Genomic DNA, 14,907 nt, shown 5'->3' with positions numbered 1-14,907 from the left:
GGGAAAGTAAACAAGTTGAATCGACGGCGTACGCTGGCAGGAATTCTAAAATCGCAACGCGACCGACAGCCGTTAGTCGGGAAGAAACGCCCCGTTATTGTCCTCGCCGGTAATCCATCATCCACGGGTCAGAGGACATCCAAACGACCCGCTGAGGGTTTTAACATCTTGACCTCTCGGGCGGCTTTGTCCTCGCGGACAAAAGACATGGAGTGGCGCGTCAGAACCCGGGGGGACGATCGCACCTCGGAGGGGGGCGGCGTCCGGAAACAAACTATCTGGAAAGAGAAAAAACATCCGCAAGCGTGGTGGATTCGGAATCGGTGAAATTTATTTTCATCATTTATTTAGAAAAGATAACTTTCCCAAACAAGCGAGTGCAGAGGAGACAGATTATTTGAGAAAAACTGTGCCCGTGGTGCTCCTCGGCGTGGAGATTTCACAACTAGGTCGAGGCACTCTCACTTTAAACCCAACATTCTCTCGCATTACATTTATGTAACTTAATATTTAAAAGTCTCCTTTTTTTTTTTTTTCCTTCCCGATTTTGCCGGAATCGCTGAAAAAGTCGATGTCGGGCGGAGCGATCCTTCTCCGACGGTCCGCTCCCCTGGATCGGAAGGATTTTTGCGAACCCTCCGAGACCGTCTAAGTTTACCGTTACTGTTTGAGTGAGCGAACGGCGGTTTGTCCGGAAAAGCCCACCCGTGATTGAAATCGATGACACTCAACTGACGCCGGTGACGTTATTGATTCTGCTTAATGACCCGGATCAAACGTGATTCCCTTATGGATTTCGGAGACAATTTTTACAATATATGGAAGCAGCTGGAAGCAGCCGGGGATGCATCCGTCGCCGTTTAAATCCCATTTGTCAGAGGAGTGAATCCGTTCCTCCTTCCCGCATAGTGGAAAGCGCCGCTCGGCCCGCAGCGAGGTCGTAAAAGTTAAGGATTGCCTCTCGGCCGACCGTCTTTGTCGCAGGTTTCCAGCTGCGTTGACGCGCGGATGCGCCGCTAAAAACTCATCCAGGCATTGATGACAACAGAAGTAAAATCACAGAGCGGGAGGTTTTTTGTTTTCAGACTCAGACGTGGAACCGGCTCTCCGATGATTTCCAACCCTTTTTCTTCTGTCGAAAAATAACCAGAAAAAAAAAACAAAAACAGATATTTCCACAAGGGGGGAAAAGGGTGCACGGTTGCACGATATGACGTATGAATGCGTGAATGGTTTTATGCGTCAGAATGTGGCCCTGTGATTGGCTGGAGGTCACATAACCTTCTCTCAGGCCCCTATAGAAGATGAATGAATGAATATCTGTACTGCGGTTTGCAGACTACGGATGTTTGGCTAAAAGGGATTTCATAAAACTCATACGTATTGAAGTTATTGCTTACAGCCGGATGCCAAGGGCAAGGGATTGTACCAAAACAAAAATGTTAAATTATTCAGCCCTTGTCCTCTCATCCTCAAGGCTTCTTCTTCCTTCTCCTTCTCCATGATTGCATTTGCTATAAAAATGCCATTCAATGACACGCCGATCAGATCTTCCACATGCATCTGCAGGGACCGGCGGAGAAGTGTTTGATAAGTCACTTTGAGCAGCCTGTCAGTCCGTAAGAAGCCAAACGGAGCGATAAGTATAAATGCGGTAACTGCGGAGCGCGTGTCGCAGTCAGAGGACGCGGCGATGTTTCGGATGGGTGGGTGGGTTCGCCGCGAGGAGAAGTCTTGGACTCCCCTCAGGACTCCAGGCGGCAGACTCTTAAATATTTCAGGGGAGTGATAAATACGTCAAGACATGCAGAGAGATAAGGTGACTCTGCGGACAGAGATGGGGGGGAGAAAGAGGTAGAGAAGGGAGGAGCTGATATCTCAGGGTATACTGTGTGTGTATAAATGTATTTATTTCTTTTTTTTTTAAAGTAACACAGGGAAAGGTCACGGAGGATGCGGAGAAAATTATCGAGACGTGCAGAAAATGCACATCGTGCTATTAAAATAAAATAAAAATTGATGAGTGAATGGGGGGGATAAATAAAAGAAATACAGACTTCTGGGAAAGCAGAGAAATATCTGGGTATATTCTATTTTAATTCTACGTCACGAAAGCAGCAATTAACGTTTTTGTCTCTGATGAGATGATCGTTTGATCGTAGCGACGGTGCATTTGTCAGTTTATCTTCTAATTCATCTGCTTTAGTTAAATTATGGGACTAATCAATTATTATCTTAAGTTTCGTTTCTTTTAGACACATGATTTAAACACGAAAAACTTGCAGTCTTGCTGCATCGAAAAAAAAAAATCATAATATATTTCATAATATATTTCATAAAAAAAAAAAAATGCATTGCGGAAATAATGCATTCTAATAAAACCGATAGCGATGGAAAATAAAGTAAATCCATAAGGAATTTTAAATCATTGTGAAATCTTGAGTTGAACGGCCTGAAATGCAATTGTACTCTAAGATCTGCTGCTCCCGCATGGAACGCCTGCATTAACATTTTGAAATCAAAACAGGGGAATCGATAAGAAGCGCAATCAGAATCCATTATCTCATTATCTTTCCCGCACTAGCCTGCACTCAGAACCCTCTCGTCCTCACGTCTGGACGGTTCAGGGTCTCCACTGAACCTCCTGCGGGAGGAAACGCCAATTTCCGCGCCGAAATCGGAATCTATAAACGTGATATCAAACCCGGAAACATAGATTCGGCGCTTCCTTTGTGGAAGAAAAACATGGAAACGCACGTGACTTTTAAACACACCAAAAGCGCGGATTTGGTAAACGTACTCCCCGCACTTTGAGTCGAACTTTTCAGGTTGGCGTCACGGTAACGGCGCCATGCGAGACGTCCACATTTTGATCGGGTTCTAAAAGTCGCGTCGGGACGCGGTAGGAACGTGTAGCGTGTCCTGCTAATGGGATTGATGATCCTAAGGAGGAATCTCTGACCTTCTCAGTTAGTTAAAACACACACACACACACACACACACACACACACACTCGTTGGATAAGAGCGAACTGGAGACGCCTTGGCAAATGAGATTTTGATTTGTGAGGACGCCAGAAGAAAAATAAAACCCTGCGGCGCAGAACAGCGCGGAGAAGAAAGGCGGCTGGTAAGATGGGAGGAAGTTAAAAAAAAAAAAAGGTGGGAACCGTCGAGGGGGAGGGGAAGGAGAGCGAAAACAGACAGTCGCTGTGGGGAAAGGTCAACAGAGACGGGGAGAAGATGAGAAACAGAAGAAAGGGGTGGAAAAGTACACCCTCTCTGGAGGGGGGGAAACTGCCCCGCCGCGCCGCGGCCTCCGAGTCTGACAGACTTACGATCAAAGGTGAAAACGCTCTACTGGCTCGCCGCGCGCCGGCTAACTCTCCGCATGTGTTGCGCCGTCGCCGTTGTTGTCGGCTAACGTCTCCGGATTCGCGTGAGTTCCGCACGTTCGGCGGTGGAGCAAAGAGGATACTCTTAACCTCCATCCTCCGTTTCCACCTGCCTTCCTTCCCCCGCTATTTCCGTGTTTTTTCCTCTCCCCTGCGCGTTTCCTCCCCGCCGTGTCTTTCCTCCTCTCTCCCACTCAATAAAACATCCCTTCTCCTCCCGTGCAGAGGTAAGTGCACCTGTCAGCTTCGGCGCATCAACTCGGGAGGGGGGGGGCGGGAAGGGCCACAAGCGAAGCGGACCTCGCCGGATCACGAGTACATCCGGGTATCGTGTGTGTAAACACGCTCGCCGCGTCCGAAGAAAGGCAGGAGGATGAATCTAGATAAGAAAGCAACTCAAGGAGGCGATCATGGAAAAAGGGAAACTTGAATCCGCCGAGAGAACATATAGTCCCAATCTCCCCTGTGGGATTAGAGTGAATCTAATATGCCCCGCTGTCTCTTCAACTCCTTTTAGCCTCGGCTTAAGAGACGTTCTCAGGAAGGGAGCAGGGATCTCGGGGAGCCTTGAGCCATTAGCATTAGCCCACATCATCATAAGCTTCCTCTGCAACACACTAATCAATTACCAAACCTGCTAATCCGCCTCTTAACTACTCAGCCGCACCAAACCGGTGCTGTCTTGCGACCCACAGCACACACACACAAAAACAAAGAATCCACGCTGGAGATCCAGGTGTTCGTTACCGTCGTGAAAATCTTCGGTTCAAATCCGCCAGGCCTCGCGCACCGGCGTTATTTTTCTCCGGTTTCCTCCTCGCCGGGGAAAAGGAGAGGACGCTCGAACTTCGGCGACGTCTCGTCACGTTCTCGTGCATTTCTTTAAAAGCGGTGATTTTACCGCGCCGGACGTCCTCTCGGGCGTCTGCCGTTAATCACAATAATGTCGGCCATGTGCGGGGAGACGTTGCTGCTGATCTCCTTTCCGATACGCTGTAGCCGCGCGCCTTGATATGCGAGCTCCCCGCTCATCGGGAACATTCAGGACCGAACCGAGGGCCGGATTTACGACCTCGCGTTCGTACGGTTTATATCCTGTGGATGATGCAGTAACCCGCCGAGGCAAAGTCCGTATTATTCGTTACAGAAGCAAAGTCATGGGAGGTCCGAGTCCGTGCGGAGGATTTATTCACGCTTTTGCAGACAGAATATCCACAAAAGCATGGGAATTAATGACTGTGCTAATAGAATTTAAGCTTGATTTTTACTGTTTGTAATATATCTTGAGTGCCTCCTCCTCCCTCGTGTCTTATTTTTGGGGGGCGGCGGCGGTTAGCGCTCCCACGTAGGCGCCTTTCCGTGTGGGGTCTCCGTGTTCTCCTCATGGGGTTCCTACAGGTTCAGTCCAAGAACACGCCAGAAGTTTGCTGGAGACCCCGGACTTGTGAATGGTTGAACGTCTCCGTATGTGGCCTTGTGATGGACTCGCCAGTGGTCTAGAAAGGATAAGCTTTATAGATAATGAATGACTGTTCGGTGGGAATCGTTCAGTCATTTCTGAGAATTCAGTCAGCAGAAGTCCCCGGAGCGGTGATGCAACAGTCTCCATTCTCTCAGACAGGTGGGATCTTCAAAGTGAGCGAGCCGTCTTGTTTTTCCATGAAACACGACCCCCTCGCTTCGCGGAAAAAAAAAAAAAAAAAAAAAAAAAAAAGGTTCAAACCCTTGCTAAAACAAATCTCTGAATAAGGTCCTCCGGGTCAGAAATAAAAGCCAGCCGAAAATGGTATCGCTGTACATTCCACCGTGTCTCACAGACGGGACCCGAAAGGAAAACAGGTGCAGCAGATCAGCGGAACAATGGAGCTAATGTCATTGCTTTCTATCAAATCGTGTCCACGGAAGCCACGGGGTTATGACGACTATATATATTTGCAAAACCCAGAGAAGAAGGGCAACCTTTGTCCCCAGAGCCGTCCGGCTCCTCAATTCCCAGCAACCCTGCGAACCCCTCGTCCGCTTACCAACCCCCCCCGCCCCGCCAAGGGTGATGCCGCTCATGATATATTTATTATATCGATGCAGAGCAAGCTTACTGACAATGCTGTTCAGCAATCTATTTACACATGCATATATACACACACACATGCACATATATACATATTACACATAGAAATATATACACATACGCACACACACATATATATACACACATACACATATCTATACATACACACACACATATACACATATATACTTTATAGCCTTGACTTTGACACTTTATAGTTTTATTTGTATTTCTTATCCCCCCCCCCTTTCTTTACTGTTAATACAATTTCCTACTATTATTTATTATTGTTATGTTTTACTTGAAACTCTGGCAAAACAATTTCCTCCAGGATAAATAAAGTTGTTCTTATTCTTATTCTTATATATACCTCCATGTACATATTCATATATATATATATATATATATATATATATATATATATATACACATGCATACACACAGACACACATGTATATATATATTTTTTTTTTTTAAACTTTTTTTTAAATTTTATTATTTTGTGCTATATTTTATTTATTATTTTGCATTTATTTTATTTTTTGATGTTCACAATTTGATGCTGCTATCCAATTTGCCCCATGGGGACAAATAAAGGTTTTTTTTCTGATTCTATAAGGACTAAATGGAGGTGACAGTATTGGATACTCTTGAATACACATAAAGTACCCACGCATAACAAGCAGATTATTTTTTTGCTCAACATGAAACCGTACGTTTCCCTGAAAAACAGGTGGGGGTTCCACGGACACATTGTTAGCGTTCACCCTCCTCCCAACTATAAAACAAGAACGATCCGCAAGAGGAAACAAGGAGAGGAAAATTCGATAATGGAGAGCGAGATGGCAGGCGTTGCGGAAAAGTTAGATAATCGCACCAATGACGAGGGCTGCATGCAGGACACACACACACACACACACACACTCTTGTAAGCGCTGAAGATCCCTCTTCCGCCCAGACTTAATCAAAGGCACAGAGTATTTCGGCGCTGTGGGGTCTGATCCTCTCCCTCATCCTGCCAGCCTTTGTTGCAGCCAGGATCGGAGGGTTTGGAGCGCTCACACACTCCCGGAGCGAGAGGAATCCGTGTGCACGCCCGGCTCGCATCACCCGCCTCCCTCGTGTCAGGGTGGACGCATGTGTGGAAGGCGGCGCGGAGCATGTGTGAGGCAGACCGGCTGCAAACACACACAAATAATGTGGAGCGAATCATTTTGTCAAGAGAAATCAGAGTCAAAGACAAGAGTCGAGAGCACTTTACACGTTGTCTGGTGTTATATAGGGGATTTGACTTTTAATACTCGTCATTGTGGTTTCTCCTACATTGTCTGCAGCAGTGGATGGATCGCGGTCATTATTCTTTGTGCCAGTTTGTGCAAAGTTTTGGACAATCTGCAAATAAGGGACTTGAAATCTGGATCGGCGGGAGTTCGCCTGAATGTAAATTAGTGAGAGCAACAATGAGAACAGAGGATTTGAACTGATGCGATATCTGACAAATATAATTGATATGATATACGAAAGGGGCGCTTCTGAATGAGCGTTGGTTAGCGTTAGCCTTGCAGCTAGTTATGGCTTCTTGATCTTCTGCAGCCGGGCTCTCTTTCCACCCGAGCGGTTGAGGCCTAACTTTGAGCTGGGATCCGCCAGAGGCTCCTGCACCAGTAAAAGACGCCGTTTCCTGGCCCGCTGTCTCATGGGGCAACCGCTGGGTTTGGGTAGATCACTACGGATAAAGACGGAATACCGCGGCTTACGGGGCTTATTGACGAGAGGCTGCACTTTGGCGAAAGTATAATAATGTGTGTTATTCTGATTCGGCGCCCGCCTCCCGTCCGCAGCCTTCCAACGGACGAAGAAAGAAAGGTCACGACTGTGAGCTTAACAAAAGCCGAAGCCCGGGTCTTCTGGAGCACAGAGTCACATCGGTGTCGCTAACTCCCAACAGCTGCAACTCCACTGTGACTGGCTGCGTCCTCCAAGCCGACATTCTTCTCCCGCCTCCCTGCACTGCCAAGACAGCGAGCTGACAAACTCCGACTGACTCATATTTCCACAATCAGACTCAGACAAACAGTAGATTGTCGCGCTGGCATTCGCGGAGGGACTCGGGGCTATTGTAGATTAATTGTTTTCAGGGGAAAAAAAGAAATACACAAACATGCTTTTACTTTGGAATTTTATATAACCGCCGTCCGTGAATGTCCTCCTTCTAAGGCGAGCGATTAAAGCAGGACCAGGCCGGCCAATTCCAGCCATGTGATTAGATTTAGAGACCGTTAATCAGCTACAGGCTGGAGGGAGGGGGAAAAAAAAAAAACAACACTTAAGACTATATAATCCTATACTGTTGTTTTTAATGAACGAATGCACAGGGCTGTTTGTGAACGTTATTCATAACAAGCCGTGCAGCTTTGCTTTTTGTCTAGACGTGGATTTCTGCACGCGCGGCCCGCCGGGAAAAGCATTTCAAAACAGGGATCGCGTCCCGATTGGTCGGTCGGTCGGCCGCCCCCCCCCGGGAACCCGGTGCAGCCGGCAGCTGTGCGCGCAGCCGGCTTGCAGACCTTCCGTTCAGACAAGAGAAAACAAAAAAAAAAAAATAGTCAAAGAAAGGGAAGAGGCTGACGGGAGGGAGGGCGAGCAAACATCACGTCTCCATCATTAAAATCAGCTGAGGGGACAAAGAGACGCATACATTTAAGCAATGGCATTCGACGCGCGCGCGTGTGTGTGTGTGTGTGTGTGTGAGTGTGAGTGATGACCTTGTGGCTTCTGTCTCCTCGGACCAGGAAGCAGGGGTGTGTATATTTAGTTTTTCACAGAGGTTTAGCAGTGAAGGTGTTATTAATTATTGAGCAGTCACTGCAGCAGGGGAGGGACGGGGGAAGGCGCTCTTATCTGACGCTGTTGACACACACACACACACACACACACATGCACACACAACTTGTCCTTCCTGACCGGGATAGACATTTCGAATTTTGTGAATGAGCCCGTTTGTTTTTTTTGGAAAGCAACGACGAGGGGAGAGGCTCCAGACGTTTACTCCGGAGGTTAAATCTTTACGTGGCTTGACAAGCAACGTCCAACTCGCTCGCCGCTTTCCCTCGCCGGCCCCGTCGCTCTCTCTCTCTCTCTCCGACAGGCCTCTCACTACCAGTTTAACAAAAGTGCGCCGCCGGGGATAAATCACCGAAAAGGTCAGGAGACTTTTCAGCGCGGTCCTCCAGCCCTCCGGTGGCTCCTCCGCCGCCGCATTTGTGTTTTCCAGCGGAACATGACCTCTCGCTTTCCACCTCGATAAACATCACGGAACCGGACGCGACGTTGAGCTTGGGGTTTTTCGCCGCGCCGGCGCCTCGTCCACCTTTTACCAACACGTTCCCGCCGCCTCCCCCGTGAGTCACAGTTTCCCGGTGAAATTGACCGGGGGATAATTGAAGTCACGTGGCTCCAAAATAACCATGGAGTTAGTTGAATTTTTTTTTTTTCTTTTCATAACTTTTTTACTGTTTATACAATTTTCTACTATTATCTATTATTGTTATGTTTTTCTTGTAACTCCGGCACTACAATCTCCTGCGGGATAAATATTTCTTCTCTTTGTCTCACGATAATTCCAGCCAGACTTGTTGTTGTAAACAGGTACAGGACATTTTCCATCACCTGTTGGCTTCATTGATTTTTTTTTTTCCCCCCAAAAAAACATCTCCTTAAAATTTCCAATCTCGATTCACTTCCCAGTTGTTTCGTGACCATATAAACCCTGCTCATTCGATGGATTCCTTCTCCTCTTGTTGAGTCGCCAGGACTGAATTCACGTCAAAACGCCCCGTTTTTATACATCCAGTCGATCAAACACCGGAATGCGTCCGATCGGGAGAACTTCAAAAAGTGCTCTACTGAAAGAAATGTCACTTGTGGTGTTGGGTCACGTCCGGCGTGCACAACATCAGCCCAAACACGCTCTCAGGCTCGATAAAGACAATCCCCGGCCGACAGCTCCGAGACCGGAAGGGCAGCATCGGCTTATTTTTCATGAATTCAGTGCAGGGACACTAAAAACGGTGCCCCTGAAGGAAATGCACAGAAGGTAAAAGCACCCGTCGTTCATATTTCTCCGTCGACGCCGCTCACTTACAAGTAGCCATTCATACAAAGTAGACGGCTTTCGGTTTTTCTTCCGAAATCGCTTCATTCGGCGGGAAATGCGGCGAGCTGAGACGTACTGCAGGTACGCGCCGCAGATACGGGGCGCGGCGCTGGCTCGTCTCTGATGAGCCTTTGGCATATCGGTATCTGTGGAAGAGCAGATAACACCGAGCGGCCGCTCTCGTCTGAATCCCAAACGTCCGTCGGGGGGAAAACCGACGCACCTTCGCTCCCACACACACACACACACACACACACACACATCGCTCTAATCCCGAAATGGCAACAGTGTATTTAGTCACATGCCCCCCTCAAATGCGGAGTGACCTCGGGGGGAAATCTAAACAGCTTAAACAACCTCGCGGTAAAACGCGAGTATAAATCGCATCAATGCATCGGGATTCGACGTCAGCCTTCATCTTTGCAGGAACACCCGTCTCTCAGGAAAGGAGGTGACGCGCCGCCCTTGTTCGGCCGCTCTAAAAAATCACGTCGACTTTGCGATCGGAGAAACGGGTAATGAATTTAGAGATGAAAATGGCGGCTCCGCACGGAGTTGAACTGAGGACGCGTAATGAGCTGAGTCAAGTCAGAGAGGGTTCTTCTAAAAATGGTCATCCTCCTCCCGTGTGGTTTTAGCGTTTCTCTCCGCCGATCGAAATTTCATGAAAGAGTGAGCTCTGACAAGGAGAGAGAGAGAGAGAGAGGAAAAAGTTCACAGAAGAAAAAGTTAAAAGGATGGTACACGGGCAGAAGAGCTGACCCTGCACTTCACATTTTAAAGAGGAGGCTCGCAGAGAATGTCTCCCATGTATGTTATATTTAAGGTGAATCGCCCGGAGCCGGATTCCGACCCCGAGGCTGAGAAAAAGGGGGGAGAAAAAAAAAAACGGCGAGCTCCGCGGCGGCAGGGAACAAACGGCTCGTGTTTCTGCTCCGCGGAGGCCCGGGGTTATCACTTTCATGCAGCATACTCCCAGGTGTCAGCGAAAAAAATCCATCTCTATTTGAGAGATAAATCCCCTCGGTGAGCCGGCATGTAAGGAAACAGAGGCCGTCCGCGGGTATATTTATGTATCTCTATACGTGTGTTTGTGTTTTAACACCGTTCTCTCGCGCTCGAAGGCCTGTTTAAGGACCGATCCGGAAACAGAGGACTTTTACAGATATCAACCGACGCAGGGAAAGAAATGTGCGGGGAAAAAATAGAATTGCTCATTTATTGCAATTATCACCAGGCTCTGAAGATCGGGGTCCAACATGCCGTCTTGAGATTCCTGGCCTGAGCGACGACTCGTGTCAGGAGTTTCCCGTGGAGCCCGAGTCGGACGGACGATTAGCGGACGGACAAGAGCGAGGACCAGGTTGTCCAAACCGGACCGTCGGTTTGGACCCAAACAGCCGGGTGACAGATTCCAAACCGTACGTTTGCAAGCCAGGGTTCGGGTGGGCTTCCCAAAATCATGTGTTTCGGTGGACATTTGTACAGACGGGTATTTTCTGCATGAAGAGTCAGAGTCACATGTAATTTATAAAGATTTAGTCCAATTTATTTATATTTCCATTTCATTTATTTAACCAGCTATTTATTTATATTTTTAAATGAAATTTTTCATTTGAAAAGTATGGGAGTATTGCAGCAACTAAATAAAACATGTTTCTTTATCTATTTAGATATTTTTAAATGAAATTTTAAATACGAAGATTATTGGAATATTGCAGCAGCTAAATAAAATGTGTTTCTTTATTAATTTATAAATTTTTAAGTGAAATCTTAAAGTTGAAGATAAGACGTGTAAAAATATTTTTGTCACTCTGAATAAGCAACTGTACATGCCAGTAAAAGGATAACAGCAATCGGAGAGATGACGTGTTTTTTTTGGTTTGCTGCTGGTGGATCATTTAAGTTCGGCTTTTTTTATCATAAAAACAAGATTTGTATTTAGCATGGACATTGACTATTTTCTTTATGGAGTATTTTGGTTAAGTGAACTTCAACCCAACGTCTTTTTTCAGAGATCAAAAAAACACAAGTTTTTTTTTTCCCTCCTTCACTAGCTTTCCATCAACACCTCGGGCTGCCATGTAGTTAAGCTGCTAACCGTCTGTGTGTACATCAATGCAACTTACGTAACCTGGACGACATCACGTACGAAAATGACATTTATTTCGGCTCATCGGTTCATCCAGAGATGATTGTTTTGGGAAACGAGCTTCTCTCTTACCTCAACCCTCGCCTCGAATCTCCGTTTTAAATCTAAATCTGTTGACGTCGACAAAGTCTTGGATGCTAAATGGAGGACAACGTATTTCCCGAACCTGCGATAATGGCTGCGTATCTCTGGAAAAGGACGGCGTGAACAGAATTGGCCGACGACCTCGGCAGCCGGCGCTTCCTTGGACCGCTCAGCTGCACCGCTTTTTTTGTGCCCTCTGGCAAAAAAAACTTCTTAATTTGCTAAACAGAGGAAGTTGCTGCTGAAAGCAGCAATCTGGCTACTCGTTGCCACACTTCAAAAGAGGGCGTGGGAATGAAAACAGTAAATTGTTGCCTGTGGACATGCAGCGATAAAACACCCTCTCTCCTTGCGTGGGCAGAGTCCAACGTTCTTGCACTCCCACTCGTTCTCTCCTCTGTTTAACATAAATACATAAAATCTTTGCTATTTATTTCTTCAAGTCTCCGCACCACATGTGCGGAAGCTGCGGCGGGGGAAAGGGAGGTTCGCAGGTTAGACCCCATAAAAATAGAATAAAATTTAGAAAAACCCAAGCGGCGAATCGCAGCAGAGAAAATAATCCAATGACCAGTTTTGGTAAAAAGGTTTCCTGCAACCTTAAATTTGATTTCCCCTAAAAGAGCGTCCATCCTTTGGCTCGCTATTCTTAGAATGTTATCACTCAGGCTCAATCCCACCGCGGCGCGGAGGTCCGCCGCAGCCCCGAACGCCCGAAACCCCGCGTTATTTCCCCACCACGGAAAAAAGAGAGTGCAATGTCCTGTTGCAGCGAGGCTGCGGAGCCGCGGCGAAGCGCCGAGAGGTCGGCGAGGTCACGGTCGATGCCCGGGACAAAAGAGCGCGCCGCCATAAAGCCGTGGCGCTGCGGTTCCTCTCCAACCATCGCGTCATCTTCAACCCCCCCACCCCCCCTTCCATCTAGCATGCGTTATTTCTCGTGTTGGCGTCGCAATAACTCATCCTCTGACACGTTTTCAATACACCGCGGCCAAACGGTGACATTCAACAGCTTTTAAAACTGCTAGTTTGTTTTACGTACGCGGGGATGCATGATGGACGCGGCACCACGGAGAAGGTGGGCGAACGCATTCTCGAGATCATTCGGGAGGTTTTTCAATTTACTCAATTACTCTCATGTGACGCCTCGTGCGCCTTTTCCCCCAGAATCGCCGTTGGAATATCTCCTACGCCGTGAGCAGAGGACTGTGTTTTAGTCTGGGGGGGCCGCTTAGACTAGACCCCGCTCTCCGAATTAATCTCTTAGCGGTGTTTGCTGCTCAAGTGCACGGATTTGACTTCATCTTCCTCCTCCTCCTCCTCCTCCTCCGAGCTATAATCACGTTAGACCATGGGGCCTATGCTGTCTGCATCCTAAATGTTGCTTTTTTGCCGAAAAAAAAATCCCAACAACATCGTGAAAGATGGATACTCGTTGCAGATTTTTTTGCAGAAACAGTGCAGGTGCGGGTGAAATCGTGCGCGACGTCGCAGAAGAGAAATTAAGGTTTCCTTCGGAGAGGAGGTGCGGAAATCATAAATATTTCAAAGAGCCCTGGAAATTCGAGACGTCGGTATCGGGCGGTATATGCTAATCGTCGTTATATATAGAATGTTTATTGTGATAAAATTGACCAAAAAAAAAAAGAAAAGGAGATTCTCAAAAAAGTACCCACTGAAAATAGATACAATTCCTCCATCACTCTGCATTCAGTCTTAATATTACATTTTCTCCTCCGAATAGAAATCTATGGAAGAAACCAGAAATCCTCCGAAACGTATTGATCCGCGTGAGTCACCCATTTAACGACCAGAAACATTTAGACATGAAAACCGCGGTAATAAAAGGCGCAGCTTCTCGACATTCGGGGAACGCGACGGATCGATGGTTTGGTCCCGTTCAGAGGCACCGATGAAAACGTCGCCATCCGGAGATGTTCTGCGGCCGGTTCTGCAGGTTCTGCAACCCGTCCCTCCGCCGCCTTCGTAAAAACTGACTCTCGCCTCACATATTTGTGGCTCCCACCCGACGGTTCGCTCTTGTAAATCCAACCGTTCGAGGCCGAAGGCCGCCCGCATTGAGGGTTCCCGTACCAGCGCCATCAGACGATTGGGTTGGCATTCATAGCTCGATAAAAATCCGCTCTGGTTCGAATCCCTCATGCGAATAGATGTTTTCGCCCCAAAAAACAGACGAGGAGGATGGAAACGAACCTTGTCTCCGACCCCGAACCCTTCGCTGCCACTTGGGAGTTGAGGATGGACCGACGAATCTGACATTGGTCGATGTGACTCACCTCTCCGCCGTGGCCGTCGAAGATGCCAAAAATGGACGGGTGGCTCTTGTTGACGACGTCGGCGAGCACGTCGAAGCGGTCCTCCATGTGGTCCCGCCGGCCCTGGATGGAGTACACGGCGGCGGTGCTGCTCTTGAACTCCCAGGTCTTGGCGAACTCCGCGTCCAGGACGTCCAGCCCGCCGAAGCGCTCGTTCTGCATCATCTCCGCCACTTTCCCCTTCACCATCTTCACCGCGTCCCGGCTGGACTTGACGATGGTTTTCACCTCGTCGGTGTGGAAGAAGTAGCTCCACAGAGCCAGGCTGATGCACAGCAGGAACAGGGTCTCCGGTCGGAGCAGGAAATAACGCATGATGCGACCCAACAGAGACAGCAGGGTCATGGTCTCCTCGATCATGGAGCCGCGGCGGCGTCGGATCTTCTCGCCTCCTCCGCCGCAGGGCTTCACTCCATCGCCGTGCGTCGGAACTGCCTCCGAGAGCGACACCTCAACGCATTTTCTCCCTCCCTCTCAAGCTGGAGATGGTGGTGGTGGTGGTGGTGGTGTTGGGGGGTGGGGGGTATCCTCCTCCTCCTCCTCCTTCTCCTCTTCCTCCTCCTCCTCCTCCGTGGACGGACGGCTCCTGCAGGTCCTGCAAGAAGCAGGTCATCCGTGCAGGTTGCAGCACCAGAGTCCGGGCTCCTGGAGGTCCGCGGAGGAGCCGCTCACATTCCCAGCTGCCACACTGGCTGGGAGAGCCCGCTGCTGGCGGAG

General features: G+C 48.3%; 1 protein-coding gene across 1 annotated transcript in view; it reads right to left on the bottom strand.

Moving 5' to 3' along the window:
- ppm1lb (protein phosphatase, Mg2+/Mn2+ dependent, 1Lb) overlaps window positions 1–14,907 on the bottom strand; it is a 58,357-nt gene extending 43,450 nt beyond the window's left edge. The window contains exon 1 of the mRNA XM_086164224.1: window positions 14,152–14,907. Coding sequence (XP_086020350.1) covers window positions 14,152–14,550 — 399 coding nt within the window. The 5' untranslated portion in view covers window positions 14,551–14,907. The remainder of the gene's footprint in view (window positions 1–14,151) is intronic.

This window comes from Fistularia commersonii, chromosome 18, assembly GCF_037954325.1.
Source record: "Fistularia commersonii isolate RoL2024-O1a breed Wild chromosome 18, RoL_Fcom_v1.0, whole genome shotgun sequence".
Classification (NCBI taxonomy): domain Eukaryota; kingdom Metazoa; phylum Chordata; class Actinopteri; order Syngnathiformes; family Fistulariidae; genus Fistularia; species Fistularia commersonii.
The sequence above is the reverse complement of the archived record's forward strand: the minus strand, read 5'-3'. Positions and strand labels throughout refer to the sequence as shown.